This window comes from Dermacentor albipictus, chromosome 6, assembly GCF_038994185.2.
Source record: "Dermacentor albipictus isolate Rhodes 1998 colony chromosome 6, USDA_Dalb.pri_finalv2, whole genome shotgun sequence".
Lineage (NCBI taxonomy): Eukaryota > Metazoa > Arthropoda > Arachnida > Ixodida > Ixodidae > Dermacentor > Dermacentor albipictus.
Genome location: NC_091826.1, coordinates 87,013,416 through 87,035,659, shown reverse-complemented (window position 1 = coordinate 87,035,659; position 22,244 = coordinate 87,013,416). Strand labels below are relative to the sequence as shown.

General features: G+C 49.1%; 1 protein-coding gene across 1 annotated transcript in view; it reads right to left on the bottom strand.

The window, feature by feature from the left end:
• Rab23 (RAS oncogene family member Rab23) overlaps nucleotides 1-22,244 on the bottom strand; it is a 120,147-nt gene that overhangs the window by 22,448 nt on the left and 75,455 nt on the right. Inside the window, exons 2-4 of the mRNA XM_070540996.1 lie at nucleotides 10,669-11,753; nucleotides 7,593-7,672; nucleotides 3,787-3,869 (exon numbers count right to left, since the gene is read on the bottom strand). Of these exons, the coding sequence (XP_070397097.1) occupies nucleotides 3,787-3,869; nucleotides 7,593-7,672; nucleotides 10,669-10,986 (481 nt within the window). The 5' untranslated portion in view covers nucleotides 10,987-11,753. The remainder of the gene's footprint in view (nucleotides 1-3,786; nucleotides 3,870-7,592; nucleotides 7,673-10,668; nucleotides 11,754-22,244) is intronic.

Below are 22,244 nucleotides of genomic sequence, written 5' to 3'. Positions count from 1 at the left end.
ACGTTTCTCGACAATGCGGCCAGCGCGCGCCGCCGTAGCAGACGACGCCGTTCAAGATCCCGCCCCTCGAGCATCTGCGCGAGCTGCTGCCGCCGCCTGACTCAAGCGCTCGCCGCATCGCGATGCAATGCGCTTCGAGTTTTCCCCTAAATGTGAAACAGACTGTACACCGCCCTTCGAAGGAAATGTCCACGCGCACACACCGCGCGCGGCGCGAAACGTGCCCAAACACGCGCAGTGCAGGAGGCAATCAAGGCGGCGCGTACGAGAGATGGGAGAGGGGTACCACCCGCGAATAGAATTTTTCTTCGCATGCGGCGCTCTCAACGCCGGCGCAGCAGCGCCGCTCTCGGTGCCGTTCTTGTCTATAGACGCTGCGCGGCGCGCATCTCACATCGCAACGCAAGTGGCACGATACAATGCTAATGATGATGATGCTTTTTTGGCACCCACTTTGAAACCCGGTAGTGACATAGCCACCTAGCCAGCTTGATTTAATCAGGTACAGAATATATACTTTTTTTCTACTATGCATTCTCGCATACACCTCCTTCAATTTTTATTTTTTTCTTCAAACCATCTTTAAACACGTTGCACCGCTTCCTGTGCATCTGCTACATGGCGTTTTACCTGGTGTAATAAAATACAACTGCACTGCAAAATGTGCAGGTATCGACGCTACACGACGTGCATGTCACACGGCGTGTCTTCTCGCGCTAGGACGCGTTTATAGGGCACTTTTCTGCTGCGTGAACCCGAGCCCCCGCAGCGAACCCGGGTTCAATCCTGGCGGGAACCGAGTATATTTTTAAGAACGATAGCTCGTACTCATCACGTCTCTTGATTTCTTGGGGTGAAGCCTCCCTTCAGCGTGAAATTTTCAGTCCGAGGTTTTAACGGCGGCGGCCCCCACAGTAAATCGATCATCATCATCAGCCTGGTTACGCCCACTGCAAGGCAAAGGCCTCTCCCATACTTCTCCAACTACCCCGGTCATGTACTAATTGTGGTCATGTTGTTCCTGCAAACTTCTTAATCTCATCCGCCCACCTAACTTTCTGCCACCCTGTGCTACGCTTCCCTTCCCTTGGAATCCATTCTGTAACTCGTAATGACCATCAGTTACCTTCCCCCCTCATTACGTGTCCTGCCCATGCCCATTTCTTTTTCTTGATTTCAACTAAGATAACATTAACTCGCGTTTGTTCCCTCACCCAATCTACTCTTTTCTTATCCCTCAACGTTACACCTATCATTCTTCTATTCATAGCTCGTTGCGTCGTCCTCAGTTTAAGTAGAACCCTTTTCGTAAGCATCCAGGTTTCTGCCCCGTATGTGAGTACTGGTAAGACACAGCTGTTATAAACTTTTCTCTTAACAGGAAGCTTAAGCTCGGGCCCAACTCCGACGCGGCCTATTCAAATACATGTAAAAACGCAAAAACGTTTTTCTGAGATAACCCCTGGACCGATTTTAATGAAATGTGTTACATTTGAGAGAAAAACTTAAATTCTAGTGACTGTTGGAAGTGGAATATTGATTTAGGGCTTGAATTTTGTTAAAAGGATTTTCAAAAATTCAGACGTTTGAAAAAAATAGAAGCATGAAGTTTACAAACTAATAGCTCTGCATCAAGAACAGATATCGCGATTCTGTAAACGGCATCCATTAGACCATTCAAAGCGGACAAATTTGTTATGCCAGTTTACATCTTACGTGAATTTGTTACGTTGTTTACGAGGGTTCTGCAAAAGTTGTAATTACACATTTTCCCATTTTTCGAGGTTCATGTGTAACATATCAATTTTGTCCGCTTTAGATGTGCTATCAAGTACAATTCACAGAATTGCGATATCATGTTTTTTTGCTGAGTTGCGGAGTTGTAAACTTGATAGTTTCGTTTTCTGAAAATTTGCGATTTTTGCCAAATTTTTATAAAAAATTGACGACCTAAATCGAAAATTCGAAACCAACAGTCACTATATTTTAAGTTTTTCTTTTAAATGCAGCAAACCCCGTCAAATTTGGTGCAGTGGTTGCCTAGAAAAACGAATTCTCCTTTTACATGTATTTAGAAAGGAGCACCCAAGCTAAAGCTTCCTCTTAAGGGATAATGGCAACCTGCTGTTCATGATCTGAGAATGCCTGCCAACGCACCCCAGCCCATTCTTATTCTTCTGATTATTTCTGTCTCATGATCCGGATCCGCAGTCACTACTTGTTTTAAGTAGATGTATTCCCTTACCACTTGCAGTGCCTCACTACCTATCGTAAACTGGTGTTCTTTCCCGAGACTTAAACATTACTTTAGTTTTCTGCAGATTAATTTTTAGACCCACCCTTCTGCTTTGCCTCTCCCGGTCAGTGAGCATGCATTGCAGTTGGTCCCCTGAGTTACTAAGCAAGGCAATATCATCAGCGAATCGCAAGTTACTAAGGTATTCTCCATTAACTCTTATCCCCAATTCTCCCCAATCCAGGTCTCTGAATACCTCCTGTAAACACGCTGTGAATAGCATTGGAGAGATCGTACCTCCCTGCCTGACGCCTTTCTTTATTGGGATTTTCTTGCTTTCTTTATGGAGGACTACGGTGGCTGTGGAGCCGCTATAGATATCTTTCAGTATTTTTACATACGGCTCGTCTACACCCTGATGCCGCAATGCCTCCATGACTGCTGAGGTTTCGACTGAATCAAACACTTTCTCGTAATCAATGAATCGATAAAGCAACCCGATTCGCGATTGATTGGTGACGTCATTAGTATATCGAATAGGTAATAGATTGGTGACGTCAGTGATATATCCTAGATGGTCGCCAGTTGATGACGTCACCGATAAATCCAAGATGGCGTAGTAAACCAATAGTAACCCAATTGTTGACGTCACGCGACTGATATAATCCAAGATGTCGGCCAAATTTTGGTGCCAATGATGACGTCGTAATCCGATATGGCGGGTAAAAGTGAATTCACGTGATTATGACGTCGTAATCAGAGTGCGGCATAGTTTAGGAATCTCAAATCCAAGATGGCGGCCAAATTCGTGTAATAATGATGACGTCATAATCTAATATGGAGGTTTGAAGCACAACCACGTGATTATGACGTGGTAATAAAAATGAAGGCATAGTTTCGAAATCTGAAATCAAAGATGGCGGCCAAATTTGGGTGTTAATGATGACGTAACGGTCCAATATGGCGGATGGAGGTGGAAACCACGTGATTATGACGTCATGGGACAAAATAACGTCATAGTTTCGGTTTCCCGAATTCAAGGTGGCGGTTTTCGGCGTGACGTCATAGTTGAGATGGCAGCCACTGAATATAGTTGTGCCCGCACACCTTCCTTTACCCTCCCCAACATAGATCCTATAACGGGGCAGTAAAAGCATCGCGTTACGGGACCGCTATACATATACAGGCTGTCCCACATAACTTGAGCCAAAAATTTAAAAATGAAAGGAACTGTTCGAACACTCCTTTGAAACATCGCCTCGTGGTGAACGCCTAAAGCAAAACGCCCCATCGATGTAAAACCGGCATCAGTCTCAAGGCCCTCGCTTACTCAGAAAAACTGAGAATACATTAAAAGAGCCCTTTGTGTCTTTTTTATTTTATTTTTGTCTCTTTCAATTGGTCGCCAACGCCGATGGCCACGTTGCAGCTGCGCACGCAATGCTGCACTTTCATTTGCCTCAAATGCGCTAAACAGTTGAGCCTACGTATAGTGGCTGTATAATGCACATACGTTCTAATCCATGTTGTAGAAGACCGCGATAACTTACCTTCGTTGACGTTGAAGTCTTCCTTCACCGAGGTGCGGTAGAGCCGGAGCTGCATTCTCCTGGCAAGCTCCTCGGACTCCTCCCTGCTCAAAAGAACGGGCGCATCTTCAGAAAACTCTTCTGGACGAGCTTACTCAGGATCCACGAAAATCTCGTCAATCGCGAGTAGAGCGACACCTAAACTGTCCTACGGTTCACGCAGAGGCTAGCATTCGGCCTTGTTTTACATATATGTCTAACGCCACACGCGTATTCTTGCGTACGACAACATCAGGGTTCATATTCTCGAAGAGCTCTTAACCTATATTTGTTCGTAAGAGAATATTTAGCCGCTCCCGATGCTGGACATATTGGTGGAAGCGGCTTGCCAGAGACCCACATCACTTGGGGACGAAACTCTCTGCATTCAACCCTTGGAGCTCATCCGTATTCACAAAACATAACTGCCTCCGATGATCGCAATATACCGCTGCAGCGATCATATCACAACGAGTAGCGGGCGCACGAATATTTGAGTATGGTGAAGTGTGAAAGACGGAACAATTCCAGGAGCGACATACAGGACAAGCGCTTGTCCCGTCTTTCGCGCTTCCGCACCCAAATATGCATCAAAAATAGGCCCAAAATTCCACTCTTCAGGCGTACGAAATCTGGCCAATGAGCGAACGCCCTTACACAGAAGTATTTTGAGCTGTTCTGGCACAGGAATAGTTATCGAAGTTAGTTGGAGTCTGCTTCTTTCGTAGTCAACGTTTTACGTCGTTGACGCTAAATAGTTAATTATACCTGAGTAGGCATTACTAAAATCAGCTGCGTCGTGGTGAACTGGTGGCACTACTACACAGCATCACCACCTGTTCTAACGCGAGAGTGTTCAGGAGCCCGTGCCGTAGGAAACCTGGGGCGCTATTCTGGACATTCCGCCATTTTCTTCGGTGCGTGACGTAGGCGCGACGCAAACAAAATGGCGCTGGTAGCCCAGTTTTGCTTACGTAACGTGACGCTAACTTGACGTTTCGCCTAAGAAACTGAAATGAAGACACTGAATGTAGCGTTATCGGTAAAGCAAAACAGTTTTCCTCCGCAGTAAAAATAAAGCAGCTATCTCAAAGCGTATGATTGTTCCTGCGAAAACGCTTCGCGCTTCCGTCGTCTGCTGCGTACAAGCCGTCGTCTGCTTCAATAGCTAGGATGTGTGTCCCTGGAAAATGGAATGAGCCATTGCATGCTGGCGCCAACGCGCTTGTTTTCTTTCTTGAGACAACATACGCGACCTACCAGTGGTGATGCGCGCACGTTCTAGGCCACGTTATCGCTATTTCGTGAAACGCAAGTGACTCAGCCCGACTCGGCTGGCTGAGAAACGGCCGAATATCACCGATAGCGTTGCGGGCGCCAGAGATAACCACTAGCGCGACGCAAGCGCCGGCGCTGCCATCTCTTGTTCATTTCGCTGGTTACTCGCACTGCGGGAGGAAACTTCAAGGCGCCGCCTTGCGTACATTTCTTTTTATAAATTAGAAAGAGGCCGTTGTCATAACGTCTGATTGTGCGAAAAGGCATTAATCTCGATTACAATACAAATGCAGCACTGAAAAGTGGACAACATTGCTGAAAGTTTGCTATGTTCAACCAATATTATTTTGTATAAACGCGTTCTTTAAAAAAATGATGGCCCCAAACACAAATGCCAACACCACCCGAGAGCGATGCAAATACTATGAGCACGCGTAATGAACAAAAGATTTTCGTGGCGCCAAACGATGGGGAAAATGTGGCGATACGCATTCCTCTCGGCTGCCATTGCATATGGCTGCTCATTAGCATAATTCGCGCGGCTCGTCGCAGCAAAACTTATGGCGGAAAATCTCAGCAATGGCGGCCCAGTGCAACGTCACGCATCGTCAAAATGACGATTACGAAACAGCCCTTCCTGTGACGCTCCTCACGAGATATTCCTTCAGCCAATCAGCAAGCTGGCATGGCGCATATCTTGAATCGCCACCACATATTCGCGCAATCGCAGATGCATTGCACTGGCTTCTGCACGCTACGCTCACATTCTTTTTGAAGCACTAACATCACAATATATCTTCCAAGGACCAAAAAAATGTATTAGTCCATAAAATTTGCAGCTCCACGCCGCATTTCGTCATCTTGATGAAAACGCAAAATGAGTTTTCGCAAAACTTCCGTTTCCCGGCAAATATTTCTAGGCACGTGAGCTCGCCACAGCCAATAAGAGAGTAAACATGGCGGATAATGGCGGCTGTGCAGCCGCCATGCGTGTACAGAATAGCGCCACTGTGTCGGTGTCGGACGTCGCAATAGCAAAAGATATTTTAGAACCACACATACCCAGACCCTCCATGCGGCGCAAGGAATTTACTGAAATAATTGAATTTCTCAAGCTAAAATACGTGGAGAAATCGTAAACTGCGGATTTCACACAACCTGCACACATGATAGCTCTCGGATTGTAATTTGACTCTAAGAGCAAACGTAATTCTGTTACGCGAAAACTCAAACAAACCCCTTTTCCAGCGTCTCTACAATTCATAAACGGCCGACGGCGTCCACCATTTGCGCGCGCCGGCGCGTAGATATCTCGGAGTCCACGTAGCGGCGCGCCCGCTTCCTTGAAATACTTCCAGATGGCGCTCGCCTCGGCCGCATCGTGGCCCACGCAAGACTCCGGGTTTTTGCCAGAAATCCCACCTTCGTACATAGCCTTCACCGCGAGCGTTTCCTGGTAAACATTACGATTACGTACTATCAGCGCCAAATAAAACTTGAACAACGGAGCGCGCGGCCCAAGCATAAGTGAAGAAATAGTGCGCGCCGTCCAGTGTTCACCATTGACAAGCGTGCACATCCGGTTTGGCCGCAATGCGTGATGCACCTCTAGTGAGATAATTTCGCTTCTGTTCTGGTTCTTACATTTGAATGGCAGAAAACGAAAAAATCAAAATGAAGCTTTAAATATTGCAGTTTACGGCGAGTCTTGTCGCAGAGATCGCCGAAACCACAAGTGCTGTCGGCGCGAACAGCGGTGCGCGTGGTGCAGTTTGCACCGTCATCGCCCGCGCCGCGCGGGCGAATTTACCTTGCGAGGTATCAGATCACGTGACCTACGATATTAGGCGCGCGGGAAGACGGCGCACATGACGCCACCGACCTGCTCTGCTCGCCCTTGCATGCTTGTCCTTCGCCCTGGCAGCCGCAGCAGATGAGACCAACAATATGCGGCCCCTGAGTCGCCTATGCGCAGGCTATGGAGGAAAGAAATAACCAGTGGGTAGCTCTGCGCATCACTATCCAAGCCCGACGAGTCGGTCCAACACGTGATCATGCCGTAAGAGCGCGCGGTAAGTTTTGGTGCTCCAACTCCGTGGGCACAGATACGGCAGGGCAGTCGAACAAGTGCGCATCGATTAAAAACTACCGGAACCACACACTGTCGGCCAATATGCCGAGTCTCAGAGGTGACGAGTTCACGCAGGCAGTCACAGCGGGCTTCTCGTCTATCTAGGCCGTGGAGCAGCGAGTGTTCAATCACGTGAACTCCAACATTGGGCGCGCGGGAAAACTGCGCGCATAAAGCCATTAGCCTTCTCGACCCCCCTCCCCCCGTGCATTCGCATCACATCACGTGACCACCAACACACGGCGCGCGCGGGTAGCGAATTCTCCTCACGCTTGAACTTTCTTAGAACAGCACGGCGGTGGCGACGGCGGCAGAAAAAATGCGCCTCGAAAGTTGACGAAATTTCTATCGCAATAAAGAGAATCGTGCGTGCGCTTACTTGGACACTGTGGCCCTGTCCATGAGATCAATCTTGTTCTGCACCAGCACCATTGGTATGGAGCCGCATTCGTGTTCCACCTGCGAGTAACGGTAACATGCGAAACACTTTTGTCATGAACAGGCAGCAATGGCTCTCTAAAAATGTGGCATTACGCAGTCAAGACATGAAAGCCATGCGGCAGGTTTTATATCTAAGAAACGAGTTGGCTCTTTTTCCTAGGACACAGCAACGTTAGGAACAGCTCTGAATGGCCAGCAGAATAGTCAACGTCTCGGTTCTCGTACTGCAGCCGGGAACGGCGCGCGCGCACCTGCATAAATAAGGAGTGCGCACTAGGCCCCATTACGGTCTCTAATACGGGGAGCGCAAGGTGGGCGGAACAAGGGCTCAAATAATCACAACAACGTCAGGAAGAGCTCTTAATGGTTTCCAGTGCACCTATTAGACGTCTCGGTGCTCGTACTGTGATCTGAGAAGGTGCGTGCACATGTGTAAAATTAAGAAACACATATTATGTCCCTTTGACAGTGGCACCTTTGAACTCTTCATATGATTCACCGCAGTAACTTTTGTCTGCTTCGCCGCATAACAGCGAAGTATTGCGGCGAAGCTAACATAAAAAAAAAAGAAGGGTCATGATGCAACGTATATTAGAACATTGCCTCACGCGCGCTCGCCTCAACACATGTCTCTATTTGAAGCGAACAGAGTTGGGCTGGTTAGGCCTACAATGCCTACACACAAATGGCTTGTGTTTAAATCTGACTTCGGCTAGGTACCTAGTGCATAATGGCAATTACGATGCAGCTGTGCTGCATGACACGTTTTTTCTTCTTTTTTTTTCCTTATCTTCTTGTTTCTTTTTGTTGGGGCAGTTTTTAAGGAGATTTATGGCCACGCCCGTACTATGGGAAGTATCCGTATGTCACTTGCTGTGCAAATGATGCGTGTTGTAAGGTAAAGTGTGCTAATTTAGACTCCGTTAACTGTGAGTAAGCAAGCACCGAGATTTATTAATATTTTGTTTAAATATCATGTCTTAATTGTTTGTCTGTTTGTTTGTTTGTTTGTTTGTTTGTTTGCCTGTTTGTTTGTTTGTTTGTTTGTTTGTTTGTTTGTTTGTTTGTTTGTTTGTTTGAGCCGGCCTATCTTTGCTGCGTATTGTAATTAAGCACGAAGCCAGCATCACTCAAATATGCAGCATCATCATCAAAAGAATGAGAGCAAGCTGCGACCCATTCAACGACAAATACGCGTCACAGTTATTATGAGACGCATTTAAGGCTCTGACGGCAGTTAAACTTCCACTACTTCTCGGTGGTGACAATGGTGACAAGCAGCCAACGTAGCGAAATGAAACAACGTCCATTTCTGCGCATGCTAGCGACGTGTGTGACGCCGGAAACACCGAGACCACTGAGACCACGTGACAATTTCTTTTGTAACTGCCTTCAGTTCTTGCATGATCCGCCAGCTTATACAGGCGACCGCGAAAGTTTGCGTACCGCGGGATCTGAAGAAACGTTGAACTTGGGAGTAGTTTGTGACCGTATGTTAGCCATGTAGAAGAAAGCGTACAGGGCTATGTTGTTCTAATACACTACTAATACTCGAAGACAACTTTTCTTGGCTATGTAGTGAAGGCTACGAAAGCGAAGTGCGCCTGTGGCGCCGCTGCTGGAAGTAGTCCCGCAATTTCGTCCACACCTTCTTACACGTGGAAGTATATAGAACATAACTGTTTCGTTTTGTACAGCACATTACCTCAGACGAGACGCAATATTTACCACTCAGATACTTATACATTCTTACATTTTTTTTTTTGGCCCTTTCGAGTTTTACGTACACGCGAGACCGTCGCACGTTTTTAAGCATTCCTCAAAGGTAACACGACACCCGCGTCTTCTGATCAGTGTTCGTCGCTTGCTGTCGTGCCTGCGAGCGCTCTCCTCTGAGACTGACGACCAGCTTCAACATTAAATGGCTGTCAAAGCACACAAAACAAGCGTGCATGCAGCGTCTACTGCGTCTGCCCTCGCTAACTGAAAAGGAGCTATGCAAGGTCGGAGAAATCGAAACCGATTCCACACTCGCCCCGACAACACTGCGTACGAATACGTGTGCAGAAGCTACGGCCCCGCAACTTTCGCGTCAGAAGTCAATGGGAAGTTATCCGCGAGTACAGTAACCAGGCTGGTGATTCGAATACTAACTAGGCTGCTTTCCGAGGCTTCGGGCATATCCAGACAATGTCTTACCGTTCATTGTTGATAGCTTGATGCTTTAAGTTGTTCATCTATCGCGGAAAACAAAACGCCAATCGCATAGCAGCGTTCTGGACATACTCTTGAACCTTTTCAATTGTGGATAGCTCAGCAAAGTAATTACTCATTATGAATTACTATACTAGCAAACCTTTCTTTTTTTCTTTCTTGCTCAAATAAAATGTCATTGCTTTTTTGTACTAATGTACTCCTTGTGGCTAGAAAGACAGGTAAACAAGTTGTTTTAATTTTCTCTGGAATAAAATGGTGTTTGGGTTTTGTGGAGGTATCCAACTTTTAAAGCAAATCCATTAGTGCGACTAGACGCGTTCGAAAACTTTATATGCATGTTTTCACAGAGTCAAGGAAGGAGTGGATAATACAAAGAGATTTCATTTTTGTGAGAGTCTGCGGCATGTCATAAGAGGTGTGGTGCGCTCGAAAATTGGTAAGTGTGTGTTAAGTAGGGGATAAATGAAGACTGCTGAACCCTCGATTCTCGCCACTATAGAGGCGTTACATGAAACGCTTACAAAGTTTCCCCGCTACCGCGGGGACAACCAAAGGTTGCATGAATTCAACATTTGCAGAAAATAGCGATCATCTGTTACGGGTAGCGTGTACCGACGGCGGTCGCGTGTTCCATAAACCTTTGCTTTCGACTGTATACGTCCCTTACGGCGAAGCCAATTCTATATTTGCGCGAAATGAGGATCATGTACCGAAATTTCTCTCTCACATCCAACGGTCCACAAACTTTTGCGGTTGACTGTACGCCGTCAAGCGCGGAGAGGACGCCGCCGACGTACCTTTTTCCTCCACGACTCGATCGCCCTGAACGACTCCCTGTCCGTGGTGGAGAACGCGAGAACGCATCCCTGTGCTCCTCGGTAGTAAGCCTTGGTGATGGCGTCGAACTCCTCCTGGCCCGCCGTGTCCCAGAGCATGAGACGCACGTCCTCACCGCGGATGCTCAGCTGGCGCTCCAGGAAGTCGACGCCGATGGTCTTCTTGTACTCGGCCGTGAAGACGCCCTTGCAGTAGCGCTGGATGAGGCTGGACTTTCCCACGGCTCCGTTGCCCACCACGACCACCTTCAGGGCTACCTCGAAGTCGTCCTCGCGCATGGCTTTGGTCGGTGGCAGTCCTCGTCCGATCGAACGCCTTCACCTGGGGTCTCACGTCCTACGCCCACTCACGAGCACACTCACTCACGCTCACGCACTTCTGGCACAAAGGCAATGCACGAGGCGGGCGCCTTATCAGCGCACCGATTTCAGTAGACCTGCCGTAGCCCTGCACGGCAAGTAAGACAGGGGCAATCTAGGCGGACCGCTCGGAGTTGCCGCACCCGCAGGGACCGGGTACGGAAGCGAAGTCTTCGTGCGGACTGTGCTATTCACGGAAAGTAAGAACCGGCGCCAATGGGTAGGTGCCCTTGGTGCGTTGCGTGTACGCCTAACGGAGGCTAACTCACGCGCAAGCCTGGTGGGTCGAACTGGGCGCTGCCTTTGAAGCGCGGTAAACACCGATGGACAACACCGCAGCCAAACACACGAGATCAAACACTCAGACGCTCCTGGGACGTGAGGCACGCAACAATCACCGGGTTGCGATATGGAATGCGCGTTCGCCTAAGTAACCACAAGGCACGCCTCCTTCCGCTAGCACTGCGCTGAAGCTTTCAAACGGCGCCCGCAACCGCTGAGCGAGGTGACGAAGAGGAACTATTGCGGACACCGCGCTGTAACAGCGCGGCGGCGGTGTGCTGACGCTGTTGGCTCTCAGGGCGCGCTGCGTCACGGTAGGATCATGGCCGGGTATTGTCTTGCTGCCTGCGGTTCCGGTGCTGCCAGGGCCGGCCACGAAGCATTCCGCGCTCTGCCAAGCCTCCCTGCGGAAGAGAAAACGACACACGAGACGCATGAGAAAAAAAAAAGGCCCAAGGCTTAGTTCGGACATCCACGACAAGAAATAAAACTACGACAGAGCGGCGACCACGGCTGATACGTGGTGTTGGATGGCAGGTGTACGACGAGAATGCTTGCGAGAAGACCCGGAAACAGCCAAAAATAGTGGCTATAAAACAGGCGCGGATAGAGTTGGGCGGGTTTGCCCGCGCTGAACGCTTGTCGGTACCGTTGAGTTGGCGCTATAGTGCAGGGCCGGATACTGAAGTTTCCGATTCTCCAAAGAGATAAACATATCTTATCTCTACCTCCGCCTCTTTTGTTCCCGCGCTCCTGTCTATACAACAGCGGTCGCCCAGTTTATCCCGGGCGCCCATGGCTCTCTCCTGCATACCGGCCTGGCGGTGCCAGGCGCAACCATCCGGCCCCAGCGGGACGCAGCGAACGCGCTCGGCTCGCAGCACCCGTCCCGCGTCACCAGGAGGCGCATTCTGCGTTAATTCTGCGCCGAATCCCGCGCGCCTATTGTTTCCGTATTGCGGGCCGACCCGTAACGCCGCCGAATGGAGGACGCGACGCTGGTGAGAAAACAGAAAGGCTGCCCCCGAAACGAGGCTATATGGACAGGTAGAATAGGAAGACGCCGAGGACGATATATATATATATATATATATATATATATATATATATATATATATATATATATATATATATATATACATATATACGCGGCGCCTAAGAAAAGCCCAATGACGTATACGACGGTTGCAAGGCGCGCTGCTCGGCACTCTCGCATTTGGAGCACGTTAACTTTCACACCGCTCGTGACGACGACGCGTCCGCGGCGACGACGCGCTCACACGCGTCGCCGTGCGTAGGTTCGTCCTTGTCGCGCCGACTTTCCCCTCCGCTTTCACGCGCGGCCAGTTAAACGGGGAGGGACCGCCCGCGCGCGCATATAACGCGCCAAGCACGTACGCGCGTGGCCGTCCGTCCCTGATGAATAATTAATCGGACTGCACACTCCCCCCCCCCCACCCTTTACCTCACCTCTCGCCGTTCTATACTCGTCGCCGTCTCCCGACGGGGTGGTGGGCGGGCGTGCGAACGAACGCATAGTCGACAGCCTGTTCGCGCTCTTCTTTTTCACGTGTCGCCCAGTTCCCACCGACGCGAGGCGAAACTCGGACAACGGCGCGGCGAGATCAAAAAAATACAAAACCACACGCGCTCTCCAAATTGGCGCGGTTTCCTGCGGCGGTAAAAAAAAAATCGCACGCGCTCTCGGAGGAAGAGAAAAAGATGCGGGAGATCTCGAGTCTTCCTTTGTGGCGCCGGTGTACAGTGTATGCTAAACCCCATATAGGGCATGCTATTCCGTGTGGTGCATACACTATACCGTACCATGTACAGTGGACACTGCGCCCTTTAGAGCAGCCGAAGACGCCGTGTCGATATACAACTTCACCAATAGTGAAGATCGTACCGGAGATCTCCGGGGGGCAGCAGCCTGTGTTGTTGTTTGTTGCCCTCGAAAGAGGGAAGTTTCCTCGATGCGTCACCTGCACGTCGTACGAACTCTCTTTGCGGCTGCCTTGCCTATGTATAAACAACCATTCGCTTAAGGCTAAGCTCGCACGGAAAGACAAAATACAACGGGGCGCGTGTATTTCATTCACGAAGCGTGGCCGCGTTCCCCCCGAATGAAGTCTCCCGTGGGATGTTTTCCAGTTCATTCCCAGCATTCCAGTCCAGGTCATCGCGTGCCCGCTCTGGCAAGGGGTTCAGATCACGTGGCTAGAACGCTTTCGGAATACAATTCAAAGAGCGCAATCAAGCACAAGACAAAGAAGTTCAGGCGCTCACTGTCGAAGACACGGGCTATCTTGTTTGGCGCTCTTTTAACTTTCTTCCGCATCTTGAACCAGGTTATCCCAACAACACGTCTGCCCAAGAACACTATCGGCGCAGCATTGGATGTAGTCAGCGCATCTTCCTGGTTACAAAGTGCGCCTGCGCGAAGCTTCCTGGGCGAGAGCTCGGGGAGAAGGGGCCTGGTGGCGCAGGGGCTCGAAGCAGCGGAAAACAAGGCGCACGTGATTTGCATTGGCGTGTGTGGATGCTGTTGTTTTTTTCAACAACGTAGAATCTACAAGCTACACTTACTCTGGGCAATGCGAGTGTGCCTCTTTTTATTTTGTGCCTCGTCTAAGCGCCAGTTCTCCAGAACTTAAACTGCGAACGTTTATTTGGTTTACCTTCCTTAATATTCGTTTCCCGCTTTTCAGTTCGCTATTCATTTACAAACATTCTCAAGATCCAATGTATGTAAAAATTTGTAACATGGGCGCAGTAAAGTCATTTTAAGCATGTAAGGTAATCAAGAAACGTCGCCCACTGTTTGCGTTCTGGCTGACATCACCAATGCACGTCACACTTTAGGTGAAATTTTCTCTCACGCAGCGCGCGGTGATATCGAATTGCACTGCTATTTGCATCTCGCCTTCCGCAATTAAAGAGGCTTAGAGTGATCAAGGCATTACGCGGTATGTCTTCAACGGGAAAAAGCGAATTCTCTCGCTTTCTGGCACTTGCCTGTAGCAACCTTTTTACTTGTCTACTCGCCCGGCCAAACACAATGGCCGCTCGCTGCAGACAAGCCGTGTGCAAAAAGGAAGGATCTCGGCTTGCGCGGGACCGCGTTCTGATTGAAATCATGTGACTTGTGCGCCGAAGCACAAAACGAGGTTCATCAGAGCTAACTGGCCCGCGATGGGTCACTTTCCAGAGGCACTGCAGGCTAGTATTACAGCTCACTCGCCGCGCAGCGTGACACTAGACGCGACACTATTGGCTAGCACCATGCCGGACAGAAAATAATAACGAAAGCGTCGCAAATGTGCCCCGTTCGTGTTTGCCGTGCTCTTGCTCTCAGTTGGGTGAACTACACCAGTACTCAGAAGGGTTCGCAAAGTTCACTCACGACGGGCTCGTATCACAGCATCCCAATGGTGCCGCAGAATGTGGCGTGCACCTCATTAGCATTCGAGTGTGCGCATATTATATATAGCTCCAGGTGCTGTAGCGGGCCTTTGGTCAGGCTCCAGGTGCTGTAGCGGGCCACTGGGCAGTTTTGGTGCGTTCCCATTGGAACGCACCACAACAGCTCAGTGCTCAGAAAGAATGGGCAGCTTAGACGAAGCCATAACATCCCCTTCCTATCAAAAAAAGAATAATAATAATAATAATAGGTTATACTAGACACGAGTAAAAAAAAAAGTCAATACTCTCAACGCAATTTAAGCGTTACAGATCACCTGGGTAGGAGGACTTATCCTCCCCCACACAGCAAACTGGCTAGACCTCTGGCGTCCACATTACGCATGCTTCAGACTAAGTGCTATCCAAACCTGGCCCTTTTCCACACGATCACTCCAGAGGCTTTTAGCTCTACTTGCCCCGACTGTGGGGCTGTTAGCAATCTCGCACACATGCTCTGGCGATGCCTCTCGTTACAGGGACCCAATCGCATCACAGAAGACGAATGGAGCTCTGCCATCCAGAGCTCAGACCTTTCACATCAAACCTGGGCTGTCCAGAGAGCCCACGATGCGGCGGTTAGGCTCGGCCTACCCGTCCCCACGTGGGAGCGGCCCGCAGCTCTGCCCTAGGGCAAAGCTTCTCAGGGCCTTGTAATTAAAGTTCTTTGTCTGTCTGTCCGTATGGCAGTCTTGAAGGAAGTGTGATCAGAGTTGCCGGCGACGGAGGCGGAGCCGTGTGATTCTACCAATATTTTGTATTCTGCACAAACGAACGGAAGTTCACGTTGGTCTGACAGGTAGCATTTGAAATTTAAAACGATGATCGACGCGAAGTGAAACGCAGCAGGGAGGAAAGGACAATGTGCGCCCAGGGTTTTCTGCAATAAGGCCATGAAAGTCTTCTGCTGGACACTTTCAGGGCAATCGGTTTATATTATATAATACTTAAGGCATACGCTTACGATCCCAGAGTATAGAATGTAAAAGGTGCGCCCCCAGAATGAATAAAAAGTGACCTATTAGCGCTGCTATCCGTACGCAGCGACCTGACCGACGAAACCGAAACTGCACCGAAATTGAAGTGTAGAACTCCGTGATCGAAGCGTGGAATACACCAACACCGATAGGCCCAAGACTCCAGGTGGCGCAGTGGCGTCTCTAATCCAACCGCCAATTTTTAGCTCCATCGCTCCGCCGCGGTGGTTCATCACCACCGCGGCTGTATACGCATGCCACGAGTCCTAGGCTTTACGAATTCACATTGCGCTGTCACTCCCCGCACATGCAGAACTAATCGCAAATCGTAGTCTTCTATTTTCCCCGCACAAGCGCACGATCAGGTCATTCGTCGCGGTTACTCCGTCCAGCGTATAAGGAAAGCCAAAGCAGCAGCGGCCGCCAGTGAGGGGCCCACAGAGGGCATACGGCCTTCTGCTGCGCCCAAGGTTGCCGCTTCCATTCCCGGCCGCATCGGGTGCGTGCCGGAAAGACGGTACGCGAAAATGCTCGCACACTAGCAGGCTAAACAGAGAGAGAGAGAGAGAGAGAGAGAAAGGATGTACACGAAAAAAGAGTAAGGAAGATTAGCCGGAGGTGGTTCCGGTTGGCTACCCTTCGCGGAAGAAGGGGTCAGGAGAGAAAAAAAAGAGAGAGGCGCACGAACGAAGTAAACCGCGCACAGAATACAGCGGTAGCAGGCAGCGTTCTGAAAGCCGGCCATGTAGGCTCGTATGGATCTCAGGAACTTGAAGAGCACAGCCATAACTTTCCACGCGGAGTTACTTCGGAAGCACTGGCCTACATATTCCTGCTCTGATGGTAGCCTGTTGTCCATTCTGTCAGGCGCTGCGTACATCGCTTGCCTCTTCAATTCTGAGGGGCAAGGTAAGGAAATGTCACTGGACTGGACGGGACTGGACTGGCATTTACAAAATAGCTCTTACTCTACAAATGCGCGTGATACTAGGCTCCAGCTAATCGTTGTGTTGGACACATCATTAGAGAAAGGCGGCCTAGTGGCAGACAGCTTTTACGGACCTTCGTGAAATCTTTCCTTTGGCTATAAATGGTGCGAATTCATTGTAACAACGGATAAACGGTAGGACGCGCATGAGAAAACACACAGCACGAGCTCTACACTAAAGCTGCACATTTTATTCGGAAAGCGAAGTCACATATGCGCAGTGTAAGGCAAAACAATACGAGCAAAAATACACAAGTAATTGCAAGAGCTCTATGTGTACAGGGCGGTCACTACAAACACGTCGAAGCGATGAAAATGTTCTACGCTGGAGCTAGGTGGTAAGAACATACGCCAGCCAAACCTGATGTCGGACATTTCATTAGCGAAGGCTATTGGCAAATCACACTGGCGAATAATAAGAATTGACAATTCCCCCCTAGAGGTTCATTCAAGAAAGCATGCAGTCGAATGCCTGTATAACGAAGTGATTGTGGCCTCCGAAATCATTCGTTATACAGGTCACTTCGTTGTAAAGGTTGTGCACCGCACCATTCACAATAGGACTGGGGCGGAATTATTATTTCGTTATACAGGTGATTTCGTTGCAGAGGCGTTCATTGTAGAGGCGACCGACTGTACATCTCGTTGTGATAAAAGAAGATGGCGGCGTTACTCGCACCCGCTTGGCATTCCTTGTGAGTGGGCGATTGCTCTCACAGAAAAATACCAAAGGTGTATGAGTACAGCGTCCGCTACCTGACGTAAACGAAAGCCATGTAGTGTGAGTACAATTACTTGGCCCCCGAATACGTCGCTTTTCATAGATGCATAACCCTGGTATACTTGTTATCCGACTTTCATGACGTCTGTCGATGGTATCGTAATCAGGTTACCTCGACAGGAGAATTCGACCAAGAAAAAGAAAGGCCTTGTATTTCCCATCCTAACTAGTGTCCTTACCGTGTAACCCCTGGCACCACCTTCTCCTCAAATCCCGGCGAGTAGTGCGAAATATGATATTCGATTGCCGGTATAGGGGGGGGGGGGGGGCATAGATGTCCTTGCGCTCTCGAGCTCAAAACGAATTCAGAGCCCTCCACTCTGGCGTCTCTAATAGGGTGGACGTGTAACTTTGGCGACAATAAACGCCCCATCAATAATATTACAGAGGAAGTGGCCATACTTTAAAGCTGCCTGCCCGCTCGCGACGTCCTTTCGTACCATGCGAAACACACACACACACACACACACACACACACACACACACACACACACACACACACACACACACACACACACACACACACACACACACACACACACACACACACACACACACACACACACACACACACACACACACACACACACACACACACACACACACACACACACACACACACGAGAAAGCTCGCACACAGATAATCGCACAGAGACGCGCGAGAACACAAGAAGTTGCGGAGCTTACAGCACTCCCCTCCCACTCGTACAACGTCAGGCCGTCCCGTTCCTTTATCTCGTCTGTGTCTCTTTTTTCGCTCACTCTCTCGCTCGCGTTATTCCTTTCGCAGAGGCAAACGCGATGTGCACCGAGCTCGTTCTTGGTACTCCGCGCCCAGCCGCCGTCGCCGCTGCGACCTGGCGTCACCCGCCAGTGAAACGCCTAATTGCCGCCACTTCACACGCTCGCGCACAGCGCACGACGCCTCTTCCCGACGCGCTTACGCGCCCGCCAAGTGAGGTACCGAAGAAGCCCGCATGCATCAGGCAAAGTCGAACACGTGGCAACCATGACGCGTTTCTGGCTGTGCTGCCTCCCAATTGCTTTCGGCGCTTGCAGTACGCGAAACCATGCGTGGCGTTCGAGATTGACTTTCCGTTACTCCATTACTTCCGTCATTGGGAAGCCGATTAGGGACTCGAAGAAGGCTGGGTTACCTGCCACGCTCGGTAGGCAACATTGGTCACCGCACCCAATAAACACCGACGAGCACAGCTGCTCGGAGTCAGTCATCGTTCATCACCACCACGCTGCGGAGCGTCCGTCTAACGGAGGGTGCCTCGAGCCTCGTTCACGAATCCGGACGGATCGTGACAGATATTACATTTGTCCGTCTGGGATATGTACAGAGAATATTTAGGATTTTCATCATATAGGACCAAACAATTCTTTTCAATTGTTATCATTGCCTGGTTGCGCCAGACAAGTTCCTGACTCCTTTAATTGTTTCTTTAATCCTAGCAGCACAGAAAAGCAACGTCCCTCCCGATATCAACACGAAGCGCAGCTTCAACTTCTCCCTCAGAGACTACGTTGGCTTGAGCCATTATCTTGAATACGCCGTCTGGTCATTCGTAGGTGGCACAGCTAATGTTGATTAAGAAGGTGATTTGTTTGCAAACATTATTTAAGATGACACGCGCTTATTGATACTTAAACAAACGCTCAAGAAGTCAAAGTTCTCTCATTGGTTTTCTAACGAATAGGACAATAAAACTGAAAGACCGTGCACAGAGAAAAGCGCGTGGCAAACAGGCTAACAGGATAAGTGGAAACTGGAATTAAGGCGCTGTCGTTGTGTTCGCAAGCTTTATTACGACAATGACCACTACGACCACATTATTGAAAGTGTTGAAGTCAGCATGACACGCAATTCAAGATATTACTGTGGCTAGGCTCAGGCCGTTACTTTCAGGCTCCTACAGACCAGGTCCGACCTCACCCCCAGAGCGCTTAGTTGGATAGACCCGAACTTCCCGCAGTCGTGCTCCAATTGCGATCACACACGCTGCTCCGTCGACCACATGATCTGGCTGTGCCCGTACAACGCGGGCTCCGACATTCAATACAAGTCCAAGTCGAACGCCTTGCTGATGAGCTCGGATTTCACGAACCAACTACAGGCCATCCAGAGGGCCCGCGACGTCGCGGAGTCACCACCTCCCTGGCCCGTCGTGGGCGGAGCCACCAACTTGATTGGAGAGCCTTCGATTCACCCCAATCAAGTTCCTCAGGACACTCTAATAAAGTTCTTGTCACTGTCACGTACGCTCTCCCTCTTCTAAAATGAGAGCTGAAGATGTGTGTCTTTCTTATGATAATGGCGACGTTGTCTCGAACACTGCTGATGCCTTTTCACAACATTTCTGTTCTGTATTCGGTGTAAAGGACGCTACTGCCTCAAGTAACCTTCATTTTCAGTCTGGTACGGTGTGTACGCTATCAGTCAAGACCTTGTTTTGAAGTGCACAAAGCGCCTCAAACGTTCCCTTTCTTGTGGCGCTTATGGTACTCCTCCCGCACTGTTGAAGAAGTACGGAAGCATACTTGTCCCTGTTCTCACAAGCATACTGAACAGTTCCCTGAAGTCTAGTACGTTCCTTACCACTTGGAAAGTGGCACGGGTAGTACCCGTATACAAATCGGGTGCTATAGAAGTACAGTTACTAACTACCACCATATATCTATTCTCTGCGCTGCCTCCGGAGCGTTTGAATTTGGGGCGCTATAAAGTAAACCTATTCCAAACTTTTCAATTCCATTTCTGCAATCGGCCCTCCACGACTTGTCAAAATGTTTTCGGGCCAGTATTACTACTTCGCTTGTCTGTCACACCACGTCACCACCGCTTCAAAGTGACGTATACGCATACATTAATATGCCGATTAAAACTGAACTTTTTTTTTCGGAATAGGAGACTTTCCCTTTCCAGAATGAATAGAAGATGGCTGCCCGCCGACCGCCCTGGCATTGGCTACTCGGAGCTTCCGGGGAGAATGGATTTATTTGCGTATATTAAACATTACCGCGTGACAGTATAACGTTATCGAGCTTTTGTGGCACGTACACGACATCGCTCTTCCAAATTTTCTTCGCTGAGGACCCTTTTTTAGCTGCCTTTTTACCCTTCCGTTGCATGCTGCCGCAGTTTCTTTACCTGACACCAAAAGCTAAGCAAGAAAGAGCGGGCCAGTCGAAAACGCCCGCACCACCCTCCTCATCGTGTTATCTACTTTCACTGCGCAAGCCCGGTCCCAGCCAAAATGCTGAAGTGACTAGCGCAAGAGTGGGCATACTAAAAAGGCGACAAGGACAAGCGCTAACTTCCAACTGGTGTCTATTACAAAAAGGTATGCATATATACTCTTGCGCACTTGATCATAATCAGTCACAATCGTGCAAGACAACATGGTCATCACAAATAAACAAGAGCCAAGGCTTAAGGCGGCCTCCCACGTACAAACCCGAGGAATGCAAATTCTTTAGCAGTCAATGCTAGGGATGGTTTGCTAACGCAGTTGCCTTCTGCGATAGCCACTGCCTCAATGATGAGTCTGATGGTTTTCCTGCCCGTTGGTTGCTATTATTTCTGTTTTTTCAAAGAGTCGATGACATTTGCGTTGGGAGCAATGGATCCCAAGGAAACACTCTCTCCATTTTTGAACTTTCTGATTATGTTCCTGTAGTCTCACGTTTAGGTACCTTCCCGTTTGTCCCACGTAATGCAAGGTAACGCCCGATGCTTGCGTCAGCGGTCACGTAAATTTGACGTCATAAGATTGGAATAAAAGCAGACTGTAATAGTTCTGCAGTATAGGGCCCCTGTATTGCATTCCCTGCTTTACGGTAGTGCTAAGAACATTTTAATAGGTGAAAGGTATGACTTTGTATCAGGACGCTTTACAACAACGAACTTGGTCGCATTTGTGACCCATGCTTCCAGTGTGGTGCAATGTAGGGGCCAGTTAGACGCTCTTTACCTTGACTTAAGTAAAGCATTTGATGTAGTTTATCATGAGCACCCTGGACATGTCTTTTCGACATATCTGGACTTACCTTTTCCCATCCCTGCCCTGATATCTAAATACTTAAGCTAAAGATCCGTGCTTCATTGGCATTAATGGACAGAACTCTGTTAGCTCTCAGGTCACTAAGTGGAGTTCTTCAATGATCCCTTCTTGGCCCTATTCTCTTCCTACTGTTCTTAAATAAAATTTTGTCAGCAATTCAACATTCTTCATTCATTCTATACGCTGACGAGTTAAAGCTATTTAATACCCGTGTCACACGGGTAACTCGGATCTCCTTCAAACTTCCTTCCCTTCAAGGACCGCAAGGGAGTTTCACCTCAAAGGAGTTAGCTCCGTGTCACACGGCCTATAAGCGAGCTTTTGAAAGCTGCCGCTGGGGGCCCATTAGGCGCTGCTCTCCTCTTACGCAGTCATGAAAGAAACACGTTATATATTGCTAAAAAGTTGCGAAACGTGCGATCGCGTTGACCAAAACAACAAAAAATGGCGCAGTCAGGGCAAACGCTGCAGCCATTCCGAGAACGCCCGGTTCGAGAGTCGAATGTAGCTGCTCAACTCAAATATCTTTGTCAGTGCTCAAATACTATATTATATGCAATAAAAACAGTTATAATTGCTGGTAACAGGGAAAATTAATAAAAATGAGGGTGATTTCCTGA